At 40.6% G+C, this 21,114-nt stretch overlaps 1 protein-coding gene across 17 annotated transcripts in view; it reads right to left on the bottom strand.

The window, feature by feature from the left end:
• Positions 1–21,114, bottom strand: part of NRXN1 (neurexin 1) — a 1,556,457-nt gene that overhangs the window by 270,088 nt on the left and 1,265,255 nt on the right. For all 17 annotated transcript variants that reach the window (XM_086927741.1, XM_086927742.1, XM_086927749.1 and 14 more), the window contains one exon: positions 10,051–10,232. In XM_086927741.1, the coding sequence (XP_086783867.1) occupies positions 10,051–10,232 (182 nt within the window). The remainder of the gene's footprint in view (positions 1–10,050; positions 10,233–21,114) is intronic.

The raw sequence follows: 21,114 nt of genomic DNA, 5'->3' as shown, positions 1-21,114 counted from the left end.
ACTTCCCTGTCTAAAATGTATTAGGGACTTACAGGTACGTTGTCAGCACCAATTGTAATTATACCTAATTACTGTGTACTTTCTAATCAGAACAAAGACTATAGATCTGATTAGCAGAGGCCAGGGCACAAAACCAGCATCTAGTTGTCAAAATGGGCACAAAGAGTGGGGGAACAGTGCAAACAAGTTCTGGTTTCTCACAAATGGGTTGTGGCCTTTTGTGCAAACCTAGCACGACCAACTAACATCCAAATAATATCAAGTCATGTTGGAAATTGTGAGCTGGGTGCTTTTAAAACAACTGTATATTGTTACAGAACCGGAAAGCGTGCTTCTGTTAATGTCTAGAGTCAACACAATACATGATTAAAAATACGTAGCATAAACCTACTTTCTTGGTCACACATCCAAGAATCAAAGGTTGAAGTTGTAAACCCTATTTCAGTTTAGCAAAATGACAATTTTGTAAATAATACTCTGCATCAACACAGCCACAATGCACTGAGTCCGGTAACCAAAACAGTGAACAGTATGTCTCTCTTCTACATACTGTCTTTCCTTACCTCTGTTCAGTGTCTTTGTAATGATTCATAAAAGTTGGGAAAGTGAGAGAGGCACATGACTACTCACTTAGAAATATTGCAATAATGCTATGATTCCAGTTGATGCTCTGCTTTTAGAACTCTAAATCAAACCTGCAATGCAAAATTCCTATTTCCTCTCCAAATTCAGTGCACGAGGAAGCCACAGTGAGAGACTGATATGAAATTGCAATACTCTTTTAAAACCTTCTGTAAGAAACCGATCTTTCAAAGAATCTACTTGATCTCCAATGACCTGATTGAACTGGACATTGATGCTGGCTTTTGATCAGGTCCTAACCTACTGCCTAATTGTGTGATAGTATGAGTTGTTGTTTCATTACAAGGCCAAAATACATATAATATTATCACAGTGTAGACAGTATCACTGAAAGACAAGTGTCAGGCACAGTTGCAGGTATTAAAAGACATAGCACATCCTTGAGATGTCATAAAATGCATATGAGTGGCGTTGTTGTCCAAATAAGGCCATAAGCACTTATGGTCATCATAAGGGACGAGGTGGCCCTGCTGTAGTAAATACGCAGCCCCAATAGAGGTTAAGCGTAAACTTTGCTATACAAGGCCACTGAATGTCAAAGCCACAGTAGTGAGTGTCCTGTTATTTAGGTGGAAGTGGTGTTTTGCATCACTGCTTAGACCCAACCCAACATCTCTATCTGGAGGTAGAAAACATGTTGTTTAAAAAGGCGTTACCCAATAAATACCTGCACAGGAATATGACCAGTGGACCTAATTCTGTGCATCCTTAGCTGCACGTTTGAATAACCCTATGATGGTATTAACTGAATCAGCCCTTTCTAACATGCTAGCCAACCTCAAATACTCTTATGAATTAAGGGAGACAATTGCACCTTTGTGAAAATAAAAACAAAGGCACTGCTTTTATTAGCATAAAGCAGTCTGAAACTTTTATAAAAGGTCAGCACATTTTTTTCACACTGTAAAGTGGAAGGAAGTACTATGTGCATGTTATTTATAGCAGGGCTTAGCCTTCAGAGTGGCTTTCTTACACAAATATCTACGTAGTGTGCTTTTTCTGTTCTAGTCCTGAATGCAATGTTTTTAAAGCAAGCAAAACACCGTTCTTTTATCAGCGTTATTTCACCGCCTTGGTCATCCCTCAGTTCACTTCAGAGCTGAGGAATCACAGGGGCATATTAGCAAAAACTTGCGAAAATTATTGCAAACCACGCTTAGCATGATTTTTTTTATCGCCTCCTATCGCTGGATTTTATCGTGGAGATAATGCAGTATTAGCAACGTTTATCTACAGCGATAAAAAATCCAGCAATAGCAACAAATCCCATCAATAACGTGAGATTTTCAGCGATAAAAATCCTATTGCTAAGGAAAATCTCGCCAATAGGCAGGTGGGGACTTAGCCATAGAATCCACCTCCCATTGACTATAATGGCTAAGTCTGGTTTTTACCAGGTGTTAAATCCTGGCGCTTATCGCGGTTAACGTGCGTTTTTTTATCGCGTTGCATGTATTGCTAATAGGCGATAGCTGTGTTAGCGACTGCTTTCAGTCGCTACCAGTTTGGGTACGCCCACTTTGCATGTCATTAGCGATAAATATCGCTGACATGCAAAGCGGGCCCCAAACCGTTCGCTATCGCATGGAAGCTGTCGCTACCTACTGTTAGCGACAGCTTGGTAATAGGGTGATTAAAAAATCGCCGCTTTATCGGCAAAAAGTGCAGCTAAAGCGGCAATAACGCCCTTGCTAATAGGCCCCACAGTGAGTTAAATAATGTCTCATTCGACACTTAAAGAAAAATCTAGTTGTGTGGCAGGACTTGTTTCAAAAACTATAAAATTATGGTGCCTTTAGCAGTTAAGAAATTAGCAAACTATAGTGGAAGCTCCAATAAGAATCAATCTATGAAACAAGCGGGTTTAGTATGAATCAGTGGGCCTTTGCATCGATAAAATGACTTTAAGATATTGTAAATTAAAAAGTATGGGATGGCAAGATTCCTTAAACATAAAAGGCATTTAATAATACTTTACTAGATTTTGTATTTGGCAGGATACCCAAGATACAATTCAGAAAGCATTTTCTCCCAGCAGTTATCCCCAATTTCCAAAGTATGTTTAACGCACATCTAAATTTCTAGGAGAAAGATACACTTGTTCCTGAAAAAGTTTTGTGAGTCAGACCTTCTGTACAGTTATTTGAGATTGCGCTGCTTTACAGCTCATATCGTGACAGGTGATATTTGATTTTAATCAAATCAATGGGGACATAATAAACCCAATCTGTGTCCCCTTTGTTATGGTAAATTAGGGAGAAATGCAAATTCCATAGGTAACCTAGTCTTTTTTTGTGCTTAGTCTCTGTGGCTCAACATTAGCATATGTAGCCATGCCAAAATCACACTGCTGGTGAGTGCACTCCGTATCTATACACAATAAATTATTTCTGACCATCAAGTTGAGAGTTGTTTTGAGAGCCATACAATTGCTATATTTAGGAGCTTAATGTTTATTTCATGGAAGTGTGTTCTGCTAGAAGATGAGCCTCTGAATGTCTATCAGAATGAGGTAAACTCATCACAGGGAGGTGAAGCAGAGCTTTTTCTAACTCCTTTAGCCCCTTCCCTGTGCTGCGAAATGCGCCTCGGCGCGGGGGGGGACTGGGGGTGGGAGTGGCCCACTCACTAATTTGCCCGCACAGGCGGGGAATTAGTACCGCATGGGCAAAGCGGAAGTGGCATGACGGCTCCACGCCATCAAGAGCACACGCCGCCCATGACTCATGACGTCTTGGAGCTGTCATGAGGATCGAAAAGGTTAAAAATACACTTTTTGCCTAAATGATTCTGCGATAAAATGGAACATAAATAGGCCGCTGTTTCACTAGAAGATGAAAGTGAAATAATGTATCACTAGTTTACAGGTTATACATTACATGTTTTGGGGTTCCATTATATATATATATATATATATATATATATATGTAGACATGGTAAATTATAGTTTTCATGATTGCGAACATTAGTTAATGTTAATATCATGCCACTACTCTTCCCAAATCAAAGCATCCATTTGAGAGTCATAAACAGGGTTTGTGATTTTCTATTTTGAGGATTTAAATATAAAGGCTACCGGCTGCATGGGGTAGCATGTATTTGTATCGTGCAAGTACATGTTGGATATACTGTGTTTCATAGACAGTTCTTTTGGAGCAAATCTGCCCATTCCCCATTGGCAGTGGTATCCTAAATTCGACAACTGGATCTAAAAGCTGAGCTGTAAATGATGTTGACTTGTGTGTTAGTATTCAAGATCGTTCATGTTCCTAAAAATATAACAATGTTAGAGGGAGTCTATATCATGGGTCTGTCATTCAGGAAGTTGTTCAACTTCCGCTTGTGCTGTCTCACATTCTAATTTAAATCATATCTGCAATCAAACAAGTCTGGCAATTCCACTGCAATTTTCCCCTGCAGCAACCTCATGAAGTCAGAATGATGCGTCCAGATCCTGTTTCACCCAATCGTTCAATGATCAATTTAAATGAATAATTGATGTCCTCGGATTTTCTGTTATTTTGTACTTCTGCGTGCATCCTTTATTTCTTCTGAAAGCGCGAACCACATTAAAGGCTGATGATACCTGACATGCATTGCAGAGCATAATTGACATAAAAAAAATATGTAGTGAAATTGGTCTGCATTCAAAACTCCATGGTGAAGAAAAATTCAAAATGATGATGTACTTGAAATATGTAAACATATTTTTGTCGATCTTAGAGAGAGAGAGCTTAATACATGGCTGCAATTGTTCATTTCAATGTTATGATCTCTATTGAAAATTGTTTACATAGTCAAATAGCGAGCATATCCATTGGACAAAAATCAAATGAACATTGTTTTCTGGCATAACACTTGACAAAACAACTCTTTTTGTATGGTCATCTCAAATTAAAGTGCTGCACACTTGGGACACTGCTCTCCAGGCCCCAATATATGTGCTACTAAAACATGGTAACATTTGTTAACTCCTAGTTGGAATAGTTAACTTCTCAGTAAGGCCATAGTATATGGAGCAGAAAATACACCAATTACATGGAAAGTTAAATGTGACCTGTGGACCACAACAGATGCTGTGCCATCTGCCAGACTGACAATGAAAAATGGCTTCAGGCCTACCTGTATAGCCTGACCCCTAAAGCTATTATACTAGCACACAAACCTGTCACAATAACCCTTTTTTATGGAAAGGAAACCTACTTTTAAAATATTAAATATTGTACAACTAAGAAGGACGTGTAGCTCACCAGTTATTGTGCCCTGCATTTCAAAGTCATAAAATCAAGAATGTCATTTTGACATGTATCTACAGTGACTAGCTCAGAAACGTGATTTTCACTATTGTTAGAAACGGCCCTTGTTGAAGGGTTACCCCAAATATTTTCCCTTCCTCCTCATCTTTTTTCTGACCTTATTTATTTGGATTTAGGATGCTGATCACTTTACAACTGTTAAGCAGTGCAAAAGTGCATATTCTCTGTACTCTACATCATCTTAGACATAAGTGGCATATTTAAATAACTTATAATTCCCTAGTAGAGTGCAATATATGTGCCCTGAGCCTGTAAATTAAATGCTTCTAGTGGACGTGCAGCCCTTTTGTGCCACCCACTTAGTAGCCCTTTAAACATAGCCCGGGCATGTCACTGCAGGGCCTGTGTGTGCAGTTTTAAACTGCCATTTCAACCTGGCAAGTCAACCTATATGCCTGCCTGGCTGAACCCTTCCTTTTTATTGCATGTCAGTAGTCCCATGGACAGGGTGCAGTGCATTTAAAATGTAGGACATACACTTTTAAGTTTTATTTGTCCTTGTAGTGAAATAGTTTTTCACTACCGCAAGGCCTAGCTATTAATAGGTTAACATTGGGACTGCCTTAAACATATTTCAAGTGTAATTTCAATTAGGTGCAGATAGAAATTCGGACGTTAGTGTTTCTGGGCTCAAAATTTAAAATCACAACGTATAGTGAAGTCGGGTTTTAGAAAGTTTGCATTTACTTACTTTAACCATTCTGTGACTCTGCCTGTCTCTGAATACACATCTACGTTGGGTGACAGCTGGGCTCTGTGAAGTCTAGACAGTCACACACAAAGGGAGCTGAGGTGTGTCATGCATGTCCTGATGGCCCATCACCAGGCTGATGGATGTTCTTGATCTAGAGTGAGAGGGAGAAACTGATGCTTGCCCCTAAATAGGGCTGTGGCTGCCCCACATAACAGCTGCATACTCCCAGGTGGTGTGTAAGGAGCCAGGGAAGGAGAGGCAGGGACCTTGTGAGGTTCAAATGTCTCTTTGATGTTTGCCTACTTCAAAGACTAACACTGGTAAAATTACTGGGCCTATGACACCATGTACTCAAATCACTTTGGGGTCATAAGGAGACTCTGCCAAGAAGAGGAGCTGTGCTACGGGAGGGACTGATACTTTGCTAACTGCTTTGCTGTGTTGGCCTACTGCCTGCGGATTCTATTTTCATATCTCATTATGAAGTCTTTTTGATGGTGTTTTCACTGTGTTACTGTACCCATGTCTGCACAACTGCTTTACACATTGCCGCTTATGTTAAGCCTGATTGCTCTGTGCAAAGTAAGCATGGGCTGATTTAAGTGTGTGATTGACTTACCCTGACTAGAGGTCCCTACTTTGACAGGCTGCATAGCTCTGCCAACTTAGAGACATAATTTCTAACAAGAGCTGTGGCTTTCATATGAAAAAAACTAGAGTTCAGTATAAAATCATAGCTCTGCTTACTCTGCTTTAGGAAAAGCTACTAGAGAAATTCAAACACAATGTTTGAAGTTTATTATAGATCAAATCCAATGGTGGAGTGGGATTATAAATAAATATTTAGTAAAAGTAAGTTTTAAATTATGTTATGTTATGGTATGGTATGTTAACCAGGGATTTATAAAGCGCACAGCTACTCTACTGAGTGTCCCGGTGCTGAGTGAGTGTGGCTGAACTAGAAAGGAAGGGAAGGTGTGCAGAGGGCCAAATGTTGTGTTATTGCTGAAACAGCCATGTTATTAGGGATTTTCTGAAAGGAAGGAGATCCTGAAGAAGTCTCACCGCAAGTGGCAAATCATTCCATAGTTTTGCCGCTCTCAGCCGGAAGGAGTGGTCTCCAATACTTGAGTATTTCACCACCAGAATACAGACTTGCACCAATGAGGCAGAGCAAAGAGAGTATTGTGGATGATAACATTGAACTTTCTTCCTCAAGTAAGAGGCACCATACCCATGTAAGGCCTTAAAAGCCAGCACCAAGGTCTTAAACTGTATCCACTTATGGATCGTAAGCCAGTGAAGATAATTCAAATGAAGAGACATCTGGGTCCTGGGCCAAGAGATAGAATGGCCCTGGCCGCAGCATTTTGCACTACTGGAAGACGGGTAAGCAGATAGTCTGGAAGACCCAGATAGAGAATGTTTACGTACTCGAGCCTGGAGCCAATCAAGGCCTGGACTACAATTTTCCTGCGAGGGATCGAAAGTAATGGAAGAAATTGTTTGAGCATTTTCCAAAAGCCAAAGCACTGACCAGCCATGGTCTGAACCTGTGGCTTTTACACCAAGGTTTTTCACGGACAACACGGGGTTAGCAGGAGGGTGCATGTCCTGAGGCCACCAGTTCTGCCATAAGTTGTTAGATTGGCAACCAAAGAAGATGATTTCCGATTTATCGGAATTACATTTAAGTTCATTCAGCTGGAGCCAGGAGAACACCGCCGACAGGCAGGCTTTAATTGCTTCTCCCTTGAACTCCGAGTTCTTGTTGCATGTAAAAAGGAGTTGGGTGTCATCAGCATACAACACTATTTTAACACCATGTGACTCAACTAGACTAGCCAATGGAGGCATGTATGGATTGAACAAAATTGGACTAAGCAACAAAACCCAGAGGTACACCCACCTCCGGGGGGGGGGGGGTTAAGGTGGAAAAAGGGGGAACCCAAACAGTTTGCTGAAGCCCTGATAGAAAAGAGGCAAACCATTTGTCGACCGGCCCTCTAAAACCAGCCTCCTGGAGTCTCTTCAGGAGACGGTTGGGAGGGACGGTATCAAAGGCTGCTGAAAGATCTAACAGCATCAGCATAGCCTTACCACCTTTATCCAGGACGTCCATAATGGATTCTGACGTGTCCAGAATTGCCGTTTTGGTGCTAAAGTTAGAACAAAACCCATATTGGCTTTGAAGCAAAATATCGTTAGTCTCAAGAAATGCAGAGGTGACTGAGTGAACATATTTTTCCAATACTTTGGAAAAAAAAGGCAAAAGGGATATGGGCCTATAGGTAACGGGAAGCTCTGGATATATATTGGGCTTTTTCAAAAGGGAAAGAATGTGTGTTTTCTTTCACTTGTCGGGAACCAGCCCCTGCCGCAGGGAGGTATTCAGAATTTGGTTCACATAGGGATTAATGGAGAAAGCTATTGCTGCCAAAGTAGACTGAGGGCCTAATTGGCTAATTAGCATTAACCTGCTGCTGGATGGTCCAGTCAGAGCTACTGATGTGGTAAAATTACTTCTAGGTAGGGCATCTAGGGAGGTGTTCAATAACTTCATTAATTTGAACGGGATCAGGGTGAAGCCTGCCCATAAATAATTAGATGTAAAGGTAGACCTGGGAAAGAGGAGCCTTTTGTTCTATAAGCCCTCGGTAGCCAGTTTGACACCAGCCCACTGAGAAGGGAAACTGGTCCCAAAACAAGTTTGGTGTATCTGAGGAGGGACAGCTCATTTCCCTAACCTGCGAGTCCTCTCCTACTGGCACACAAGCCCTTTTCAGGGTAAGAGAGACTCTGCTGATTTACCTCCGAATAGTCTACTGTGAGATAGTTTACAATAAGTCAAAAAGGATCTGGTACAAAAGGGGGAAGAGTTGCTCTTTGGAACTTTTTTCCTATTTGTTAGGGAATGCTTAGGAGTCAAACCTACTCACTGGCTAGTAACACCTTCAAATCTGGCATCTCACCTACAGTTCATCACAACAATCTCTGGACCTGTTGAAATGCAGAAGATGACTGGACCTGTTGTTTGAGACCTGTGTGGAACCCTGATGGGCGGGCCTACTCCAACTTGTACTCATAAGTGTATTCTTGGTGTATTCACTCCAGGCTCCTGCAATCACATCTAGGTTTCAGTCAATCACAAACAGTGATTACTGATTGCCACTTTACATTTTCTTGGTGTGCTTTATGAAATTAATCTGTGAAACAATAATGTTGACTGTTCCCCTTTTTGGATTTTGTTTGCTTTTGTGTCATTTTACTTATTAAGGTTTTCTCTACAATTCCAAATTAGTTGTGGGATTTTTATTGCTTTGTGTTTGGATATTTTAACTGTTTTGATACAGCTAAATACTTTCCACATTTTTCTAAGTTAAGCCTATCTGCTGTGTGCCATATCTACCAGGGGGTTAAATCGAGGTATAAATTATTGAAACTCTGTTACACCATAACAAGTTTGTGGCATTATTCCTTGTGGTGGACTACCATCCACTCCAATTACTAATCCACGTTCTAACAGAACATATTTAAGGTGAGTCTATCAATTATGTTATGCCCACAGTCACTAATAATAAAAGATACAATGAATGCACAATATTTTTAAATAAAGGATTACTGCTCTAGTATGAGTAGTTCACTACTAACATAACATTCTGGGCACTCCAAATTGATCACAGATAGGCATTTAATGTTGTCATTGCCTTGGAATCAGTCACAATACAAGCCATTTATCAACATATTGTATGCCCTATTTTTGCACTGCACTCACCCCAAAGCATGTCCACTTCAGATAATCTCAGCTTTTTAATTGTACGTAGGGCTAGACATATTTCCAGAATATAAAAGATTGAAACTTTCCATAGTTAAAATATATTCAACAGGATGCCAAATAATTCTGTAGGGGCATTTCTTCATGACGTTTCGGGTGGTTATTTATGGCATATGGCATTTGCTAACTCTGGATGCATAACAATAATTTTAAAATTGTGAACAGGGAGGATCACTTCAATATGAATGGTTCACGTTATAATTGTGTCTGTTACATAGTAACACCTTGATCCGCCTCCTTATGTGACTAATAGGATTGGCTGGATTGGTTGCTACAAAGACAACAAAACTGATATTGCCTTAGAGGTCATCTATGAAAACAGCAACAGTCACAACAAGCTTTGGTAAGGAACTCCATGCATCTGTTAGGAGTATAGTGATGACCACATGCATATCATATTTAACAAGTATGGCTATAGTGTGTGCAAACAAACTGATGTCATATATAATAATTAATATGTCTATTACTGGATTTATATAGCAATAATCTTACCATCTTACCTATAGACCATATTGTCAATACAATGCTTATCATAACATTTATGGAATGCTGTAAAAACTTACAATGTTTAGTTCTAGGTAGTCGCCAAGTCCACTAGAACTATCCACTCGGACCAACACAGCTTCTTTTTGGCTGGTGCTGAATCCTATAGCCAACCTGTCAGCACGTGTGCTGGGTCGATCATTTGGGGGCCATGTATATGTAATTTGTCCTCCGCCTTTGGTAAAAATATATGTTGTTCCAGCTGCAAAAATCAAAGGAGATTGAGTTAATGAGAATTTGACATTCTCCATATGTATATAGTAAATTACAGTAATTCGCTATGACAAGAACTTAAAGACAGAGTATGGAAAAGTGAAAATCAGATATTTAAATATTTACAGTATAGTTGTTCCATATCTTTTTCCGCAGTTCCCCTCTTTATATACCGCAGTCTGATATATATTAGATGCATATTATCACCTCCTTTCATTTAAATCTTACACTTAGTATCCAGTAGGGACAAATGTACTTTTACACTTCTTTATACATGACTTCCAAAAGGGCTTTGGCTCACACCCGACCATTGAGTCCAAGTCAGGTGGACGTAGAACACCATGCGACTGTTCTTTTGTGTGGGTAGAATGAGCAACTACCCAGCTCTCCTCTAATCTCATACTCTGCTGTTGCCTCTGTCACCTTAATTTCTTCTTCTTCTGGCACAGTGAGAGCAGCAGTTTTTTGTGCCTTGCCCGACACCATGCAGTCTCTGGAAGAGGCTGTTTGGGAAGCTAAATGTTGAGAAAGGAGCTAGAGGTGACCAAAAAGAGCACTAGGGGGTCTAAGACAGCGAACAATTGCTATCTGACTCTTTAGTACTGCAATCTCTGTCTAAATACTAGTGGGTTGCACATACAGGCATAAAGGTAATACAACAGGAATTTGCAATGATACTGCACATGATTACTACTGATCAATGTCATCAGTTTCTGTGTAGCAGGATGCCTGGTTATTAAATCCTTATTTTGTCCGCTGGAAGCAGTGTGAAAAAATTAAAACTTCAGAGTTTGATCCTGATTTACAAAATATTTGGCCCAATAGCATTGACCTTGAGTGTGCAGAATATTCCATCTCTGGATGAAAATGTCTATACGTTCAGAGTATGCACACAGTTACACTGACATATGAGAACTATAGCTGTAAATAAGAATTACTATTAGATTTTTCATTACAGAGTAAGCATATAACAACATGGACACTTCAAAAAGGACTAAAACACAGGTTCACAGTAATTAACTTGATTTGATGAACACTGTTCCTCTAATGGGAAACCTATAGAAAAGCTATAAAGTGTTTTACGGTTGAAGCAATCTTCGAACATGTCAGTGTGAGGTCCGCATAGCTCAGCCGAATTGCCAAGACAGCAGATGCACATGCCACCTCTACCCTGCTCAGTTCTGTATTTTCTTGGCAACTCACAGATTAGCAGGGAATATTTCTCGGACAGCAGAACTCTTCTAGTTGATTTCAAATATCCCTTTAACCCAGACTACCCTAGCTGGGGTAAGTACAATGCACCAGAATGTAGGGCATCTTCTTTGTATATCTTCCCAGATAGTTCTTGCTCAGCATTAGGCCAAGCAAGGCACTTAAAAGATGATAGAGCACATCATTGTTATGTGACCAGAAAGATATTTGCAAAAATACTTAAATACCGGCCATCACCCCTTTTACATCAGAGTCATTACTTGCCTTTGCTTAGTGACAACAACAATCCTTCAAAGGCCTAATTAAGACTTTTGGCATAGCAGAAGGGTGGTGTGGTGGTGCAAACAGCGGTAGCAGAGCGCTGCAAACCGCCACGCCACCGCTCTGCCAATTGTCACCGCTGCCCACTAGCTAAATTATGACTTTTGAGTAGTCTGGCATGTGGGCGGCATGGCAGTCCCATGGCGGTACCTTTGAAAAAGACACTGAAATTGGACCACACAACAAGGTTACATGACAGCATGGACTTGAACGTCCATGCTGTGCAGGAACCTATGTGCAGGCACAGAGGGGGGTACATGCTATGCCCCACTGTGTGCATTCACATGCAGTGGAAGCACAGGGGCCCTTTAGGAGTCCCTGTATTTCCACTCACCCACCGTTTTCATGGAGGTGGAATCACCAAGAAAACCCTGGAGTAGAGGATGCAATATGCTTGCCTGCCAAGCATTTTGCAGCCTCAGGACTACTGTGCCACCTCCAGGGAATGGCAGTTACCTGGCGACATTCCCAGGGTGGTCCGGCTGCCCAAGTTGTAATCGGACAGTTGGACCATTGGTGCGGTTAGTGGCAGGACTACCACCGCCGCACCACCGCGAGGCTGGCAGTCCTCAAACCTCCAGACTCTTAATCAGGCCCAATGTGTTTTGTTTTCTAAAACCAAGGAGAACAGGCAACAATTGTAGGGCAGAGGAGCTGCTCTCTGCTGCAAACTCAGAAGCAATAGCAGAACAAATTAACACTTTACATTCAATTGCGGCTCCTCCGCTAAGGCGAAGGAGCGTGGCCCCACTGCTCTGTGAGCAGTCGTTATAGAAACTAAAATGATAATAACTAGCATTATTATAATTTTAGTTTTCCTTTTCTGGTGCCGGGTGGGCTAGACTGCCATAACAGGACACGGGAAGCATGGTTTGCCCACTCCAAGGTACACAATAACACTATGACCGGCTGTCTCGGGACGGCCAAACCATCATGTGCACTTTGGATGTTCTGCATCCAGGATGCATTACAGCCTGGGTGCACAGCATGCCCCAGGCTCCTATTCCCAGCCCAAGCACCGAACCACAGTGCTCAGACCAATCCCAGCGCTGTGTTACAGTGTTGTGATTGGCTAGGAGAGTCAAGAGCATGGGTGCTTCCTGTTCCTGCTTCCAGGAGCAAGAAGCGACTGCGTCGGCTAGCGGACCGACAGGAGGCAGCCAGCCAGTTGGCTGGCCTGAAAGTAGGCATTTATTGTGGTGTTTTTCAATTCACAACTCTTCCCCCGCCCCAGCACCCCTGGTAAATAGCGACCACCACTGCTTAAACTCCAACTACAGAAAAGAAAGACTAGCACAATAAAGCCTCTGAGCGAAAAGAAGAAACTAGAGGAAAGCCAAGTCTTGGGGGATGCATTATTCCTAATCCACATCGTTCTGAATACCCTGACACATATAGTGTCTGTGGTATGGCCGTTAGGGTCTTTGTCGATATTGCTAAGTTAGCATGAGGTCTACTGCCATGAGACTGCTTTTGCCCATGTTACTACATGACTTTATTTTACAAGACTCTGTTTGTGCCTTTCACATGAGAACTGTCTGCTTTCTGCATTTTCTGCCTGTTCCTGAAATTGATAGAAAACAAGGGTACTCCAATACGTAAACCTGGGGTGGTAAGCCGTTTAGGGAAACAATGGTTCTGATGTGGCCCAAAGGTCCATTCAGGAGTGACCATCTAGGGGACACTAACAATTGACAGTGGGAAATTAGTTCTTGAAGGGAGCGGTAAGTAATATACAAGGAGATTGTAGTGTCAAGTATATACAGGTATTTATTCAAAGACAATAGTGTTCTGGTGTTCACACAGTGTGGTGTGAAAAGTGAAGGTGAAATTAAAAATAAAACATCGCTTTGACCACAGCAGTGCGAACTCCTTAAAAAAGGTTATTCAAAGTAAAAGGAGTTCATGTTGTTGGGGGTCGATGGTGTTTCGAACTCAATTATTTGATTTGATCATCAGGACAAACATAGGCGAGCAAGCTGATGGGTATGAATGCTGTTAGTTGCACATCATGTGTGGCAAGTGCCTGTGAAACTCTGCCGTTTATTAACGTGAGCGTGTAGATACTGTTGTGCTGAGTAAATTTGCACTATTACGGAAGAGCAGATGGCCAGTCAAGGGCATCTGTTCAGGGTCGATTATTTTTTGGGAAGAATCCAGGGCACTAAATGGAAGGCTGGAGATGAAACCGGTTGTGTCTTTCTACTGTGGTAGCCTGCACAATCTACCACAGAAGAAAGACATGCTTGGTTTAGTCTCCAGAAACTTAGAATCTCATCACCGGTTTTCACAACTACCCCATGATCAACACCTCTGTGCATCAGTAAGATACAAAGCACTTCCTTTCTATATAAAGCATGACATTTAATTGCTGATATCTAACTACTGATTCCCTTTGAATTGTGGGGCATGTAGTCCTGTTTTTAAATGGATTACACCAGAATGCCAGTCCCACAATTCTTCGAAAAAACCTGGACTGGAGTTGCACATCACGCATGGATCAGGGAAACCTGGCAGCTATGTATGATATTTAAGGGTTTCCTTTTGTTAGAATGATAACATTAATGAAAAAAAATAAAACCCCTCTATGAGCCTAGCATCACATCCACAATAGTACATATCAGCGTGTTCAAGTAATATCGTTAGGTATTATCAAAGATAAACCCAATCACTCTTCAATTGAATGAGAGGTGATAAAATAGTTCATAAATTGTTAAATGCACAAATATAGTCTTTCTCAGTAGGGTTTTATATTCATGAGTAGCCTGTGTGGCCATCAAATACCTATGAAAATTGATTATGACATTGCCTTACAAATGCGGCTATAATGGCTATAACAGGTGCTTTTTCGGATATGGTGTGATCATTTATGCATATTTTGCTACCCCTGGAAGAAGAACACTCAAAAAAGGTACTTAGAAGAAAAAGTATTTGTAGTGCAAATGTGGTTCTGTATTTGCATTCCTGACTTCAGGCAAACACTCTCTGTTTGAACTTATCTATGTAGCGCACACTGAATGCCAATTCAAAACAGGAATGCACACAATTTCTGCATAGAACAGGAATTTAAACATCTGCTTCTCGTGTTGTTGCTAACTATGCTAAACTACGAAAATTGACTTTCTGAAACTGAAACACTTTGCTCGCAGGCTTTTAGGTGATCGCTACCATAAATGGTTTTTGGGTCAGATCTCTTCAAGACTCTAGTTGATGCTACTTGTCTATGATGAGTTCTAAATTACTTTTTAGTAAGTATGAATTCATAGCCCCAGATTTTTAATTCACTGTTCAAAGTCAGGGTCTCCTGTCAGTCTGTGGAAACACATTTATTCACCAAAAACAACAGATGCATGGTTTCAAATATCCAATCGGATTGTAATTACTATTAGGTAAGGTGGTGGGACAAAAACTGATGTCTTGGAAGTCACAGATGTAAACAATTTAAAAGAATGCCTCATAGAGAATCTGCAAACAACCTCACCTGAAATAAAAAAAACGCGGTGCAGGTAGAGAGACATCATCAGATACATCTATAATCATCTGCATATACTGGAATTCTCAAAACGTGTATTTAAGTTGACAAGATTTGAAAATCAGTTTAAACTCAATATTGTAATGTCAGTGTTACAATATCGTAAAATAACATGCTACTCTGAAGTTGATGAAGCCAAGAAAACAAGTCATGTAGGATAATACGTAACAGCAATTCACCTTGAAGCTCAATAGATTCCAGCCATTTAATGGTAAATGCTCCCAAAACACAATACACACAAGTATTAGCACATCAAATTGAATTTAGTTGTGAAAATGTCTTCGTTTATGAATGAAAACACGTTTGGGATTCACAAAACGTGAATTTGTTCTTGTAATATTATAATAGCATGATGGAATACTATGTGAGAGCAAGTCTGTCCAAAGTGGAGGGTTAACACCCTTCTGTGGGGAATAATGCCATTCTAGAGGGAGAACCACCCACAAATAGGGGAGTTTCTGGACAATTAACAACCTTTGGCTGGCGCATTCCTTTCCCATATACAGGTAGAAATTTACTTCTGCAAGGTCGAAAGTAAGTGGAATGGGGAAGAACACCTCTAAAAGTGGAGGTGGTGTAGGGTTTCTACAAGGGCAAAAATATATAATGAAACAAAAGAAAATGTTAACGTGCCATTTAGCATTATATTTTAGCATTTATGAATGCTGAACAATATATTTGTGTACATACAGTTACTACAGTTTCTCTATGAATTCTTAATATTATATATTATATTTATTCCAAACACTGGGATAGGTCTATAGAAAGACATTTTATTTGTTTCTTTGTAAATAAAAGTATCACATTGTTCAGACTGGCAACCACATAACATGAACTGAAGTACATAATCATTACCAGAAACCCCATCCTTGAGACCCTCTTTAACATTTTCTTTCTGTACGCACCCCTATATTGTGAGGACAGCTCAGGTTGATGAGGTCAGCATAATATGTAGGGGCTGAATGGATGTGGATATTACACTAAGCATGTACTAGGTATATTTGATGCACTTTAGAAAAGTAATTACAAAGCAGAACGGTCAGACACCTCTGCTCATTCAACATATCAAAGATACTTCACCACCGTTCTTTATCAAAATGTCTGATTTCAAGTTGCTGCCCTGAGAATGGATTACAAGACATATAAATAATAATAGTAAAATTGTGTGATGGCCTTAAATCATATTACATTGTGCATAGAACTGTTTTCTGAAATGCCTGCATTGATTTGAGCACCCTTGCCTCACCATGGAGAACTCGGGTCTCTCCTGTAGTGTTCACCATCAGATATGTTTAAAAATCTGGTAATCCACCTTTTCCCTAGCAATGAATTCATAACTTCCACCCTAGAGTACTTTCTGCATAGGCGTAGTAGGATTTGATTACTTAGAATACTTCCATTCATTCTGCCACTTTTTGATGATTATCTCAACATAAAGCTGAAAGCCAATGATGCCCATCGAAGTGATCATAGATTCATAGAAGGCAGTTAATAATTGTTTGTGATTTGTCACTTTTATGGGTTTGTGCTTCTGATTTACTACTTACCGCTGAATTGAGGACCAGCACACCATGGATGGCTTAACTTGCATGGTGATTTCTTAGATAAGATTCTGTTTATAGTAAGAAAAGATCACAATCACCTACTTTCCAGAATGTCACCATATATGTTTGACCATGCACTTATTTGCTTAGCACTGTAATGAGTGCGAGGGAAACCTCAGCTTTATGTAGCTAGTGTGCTACACAAAATTCAGGGGAAGGTTTTAGAAAAGATGTAGTATGGCAGTCTTGTAAAGTAGCAGAATTATTGGCCAATGTCATAATCTATTTTGGATGCCACTATTTTTTACTTCAAATAAAGAACAATAATTGCCATAAAGCATATAAGGGAGACAGAGAGGATAAAGGAGGTATCACTCAAAATTCAAGGGCCTCAAACTTTATCCTTACAAAAAATGTGTAGAAAGACATAAACTACGGCTAAACCTCAAATATGTCAAACAATTCTAAAAGATCATATTCAATGGAGCGTCGATGGGATCACTGAGTGTCTAATGTTCAGGACTCAATGTGTTTCTCTCTGGCAAATGTTTTATGTGGGGTTTCATTCTGTAGTAGGTGTAGTGGGCCCTAAAAAGCATGGGACCCTTGTCAAAGAGACCTGATTTCCCTCTGCTTTTTTGGAGAGGCCCAGGTGAAGGTTCTCCTGTTATAAACAAGTTTAAAATCCCTACATTTTCTCAAAAGCATGATCTTACGGATTTGAGTTGAAATATTCACACAAATCATGCTGGTCCCTCAAAGAATCTCTGGACATTCATCCCAGGGTGCAGAAGACGCACTTTACACGAGCTAAGTACACAATTCACTGACCGACTGTAAAATGCAAAAAAAATAATGTTTAAAAAAAGTCTAATAACTGGACTTTAACCCATCAGCTTACTAGCTAATTATGGTAATCTGTTTAGTATCGCAATGATGCAGCAATATTTACTGCTCATGAAATGTTAGCTTGATGTGCCTTAAAGTGGGTCACCTGATACTCATGCAAGCCTTGTATCAGTCCTGCTGAGCATATCTACATAAAAAGCCTTTCGGAATACATTTCTCCATACACAACTTGGAATAAAATAAATGATGACAGATGAAATAAACACAATCCATTATGTTTAGTTAGTTTGGACAAATATGCATTCCCGTGGTGACTTATTTAAAAAAAAAATAGTCCAGGAACGGACATCTATTCAACTATCCGCTTTCATGAGGCTGCTTCAATCCAAGTAATAAAAGAACCTCGAAATAAAAGACTTGTGAAAACATACAACAGCCAATACCATGTGTTAGATTATTCCACACGCTTACAGAAAGACAACACAACCGCCTACTAGCCAAAGTGTGAAAAATAAATATGTGCATTGATAGACATTTTTGCAAAAAATACCGCACCTTTTTACCCTTTTAAATTTTCTTCATAGTGTTTTCAAAAGCATACAGAAGGTAGTAATCAAAAAAGACTATACTTATACATCATCTGGCTTTGATAGTTTTCAACAAACCAATAAACCCACATTGCCAACCTCTCAAATATTCTGAGCAGAGAGCGAAGTCATTATCTTCAAACAGTTTTCTTTCAACACCTTGTTGCGCGTTCTCAGTCAAACAATCTTTCTCAGAAATCATCAAAATGAAAAGTTGCTCCGCTTGACCCGATGACACCACCTATTCAGTGATGTGGCCCCGCGATGTCTTCATTTTCAGAGAGCACGGAATCGTGTCAGCATTATCATCGGTGACAATGTGTCTGCGGAATAATGCAATTTCGGTTGCCATTCTTGCTTCAGAAAATCTGCCATTTCTTCCCCATGTCTGGTTCTTTTGTCAAGAATTCAGAAAACAGAGATGAATTGATGTAGGTTGGATGGACGGATTGTGCTCCTGCAGGCCCGGCTGATGCTGCCTGGGCGCGCGAGTTCGGTTTTTCGCATAACTACATGTAAATAAGTAAGCAAGTAAAACCCTCTATAAGATTTTCCCAAAAAATCACCAAGGTATACATGATAAAAACACAGAAACGAGGTACAGTAAAATGCATCCATTCTAAGTTGCAAATAACAAATATAAGAAAAGTATATAGTGGGTGGTAAATATCTAAAATACATGATTAAATCACAGGGTCAGACTTAGCTGAAAAAAACAGGCTAAGGCGGACTCAAAAATGCATACTAAAATTCAGCACCCATGCATAACCCCAGATAAAAATCGAGACAAGAAGCAGCAAATAGGGGATTTTAACATTTGGAGGAACAAAAAAGTGGCCCTCACTTGGATAAAATTAATCGGCAAAAGGAGTGGATGAAACTTGTGCCAGAGGTTTCCTTGGGCAGATCATAACAAGGTGTAGGGTGTCATAAGTAGAGACATCATTGCAGGAACATGTCGGCAGGCCTGAATCTTTAAACCAAGACCCTTTGGGTAGCAAGAGTTGATGGAACAATTTGTATCTAAAGTAGGCTAACAGTCTACAATAAAAGTTAGGAATCTCTAACAACTGGTAAGGCTCCATCCCAGAGACAGTTTTCACCATAATGAAATGGTTCATAGTGTGCTTCAGCCACGGCCCGTGGAGGGAGTTTCGGTGGGGCGGAGAGGCGGGGAGGGGGAGGGGCAGGGTGGGGGGTGCTAAAAACTGGAGTATGGATAATTGAAGGTGAGTAAACAATTTAATTAATAAAATGAATTTCGTAGCGCGCCCTGCATCGCAAAATTCAATGCAGGGTGCGCTACGAAATTCGTTTAATTAATTAAATTGTTTACTTACCTTCAATTATCCATACTCCAGTTTTTAGCAACCCCAACCCTGCCCCTCCCCTGCCCCGCCTCTCCGCCCCACCGAAACTCCCTCCACGGGCCGTGGCTGGTGTGCTTGTGATGGGCCATGGCCTTTCAGTCTGCAGACACCGTAGCAAGAAAGGCCTGCTTATCTATACGATTTATTAAAGAGTTCGGGGCGACCCACGGTATAACGGAATGGAATAATGATCAGTACAAGGCATGTGACTGTGACGGAATCCGAAAACAAATCGTCATGTTAGTTCTTCTATGTGAAATCCTCCAAGGTGAGATCATAAACATAAATATGTCTACCTTTGCTGCTGATAATATTATCATCAAGGCACTGACTGAGCAGGTGAGAGTTTTGAAAAAAACAGCTTTTTACTGGGTTTTGTATTTCAAACAACAGTAACTTTTGGTTTTTTACATCGAATTGTAATGGTGGACAGTAATCAAAATGGCAGCAACAGACCCGCAAACATTTGGAACATTTGGATGTGGAGGCAGTTCCTCTGAATGTACACAGATTGGGCAGTCTTCTGTCCATCGGATTGATGGGTGCATTGTTTTCTGCTACCCTGACAGAATAAAGACTGCCATGCAATAAATCAGGCCCTTAGTCTTCTAACATTTAGGGTTTTTAATTTAATGAAATACTAAATCTATTGAAAAGTGAAGCCTCTCTATTGCAGAGATTTAAAAAACGGTAATGTTTTATTGCCATAATGAAGTATGTGCGGGTACACACCAATGAATTGTACATCATTTATTAGGTTTCCTTTTGTAAAGGTAGTGGAATGGTAGAGGTAATGATATCTGTGCATAATGAATCTTTGGAGAGACTATAGCAGAGGATATCTCCTTCCATAAACACAACTTTCTGTGTAAGTTAAGTTTAAAAATACTTCAATAATCAATTTTCTGTAGGAGAAATTCAGTGATCTCTTCCAGTTGCTCTTGTTTCTAAACAGGCGTAGGGAAGAAAAATGCCCCAAAAATATCATCAGACACCTAGAGAAAAGGTCACACAGTCACTTTAACACAAGCCTGCCCCAGATTATGATAATATTCTGAGATATTCCTTGGTACCGTTTTATACATTCAAAATGTCAAACAAGAGACTTGGGGCCTGCCACCCTGGCGGTCACATCCCATATCTTTAACCTTGCGGCGGGTGCTGCTTGAAGCAGCGCCCGCCGCAAGGTTAAAATTGCATGCTTTGCATATGCATGCACAAAGCGGCAGGCACCACGCGGTGCCTGTCGCTTTGTGCATGCATATGCAGGGGGGTCTACATCCTGGGGGCCCGCAACGGGCCCCCAGAAGCCAAGGTACACACGCTTTTCCACGGCAGAAAATCCGTCGCTGAAAAGCATGTTTCCTCACCCTTCGTAATTTGGCTGGCGGTGTCTTGCAGACACCGCCACCAAATTGCAGACAACATCCAGCGGATCAGCGGCGGACGGACTTGC

This window comes from Lissotriton vulgaris, chromosome 6 (assembly GCF_964263255.1).
Source record: "Lissotriton vulgaris chromosome 6, aLisVul1.2, whole genome shotgun sequence".
NCBI classification, from domain to species: Eukaryota; Metazoa; Chordata; class Amphibia; order Caudata; family Salamandridae; genus Lissotriton; species Lissotriton vulgaris.
Note: the sequence above shows the minus strand (reverse complement) of the source record. Positions and strands in the feature narration are given on the sequence as shown.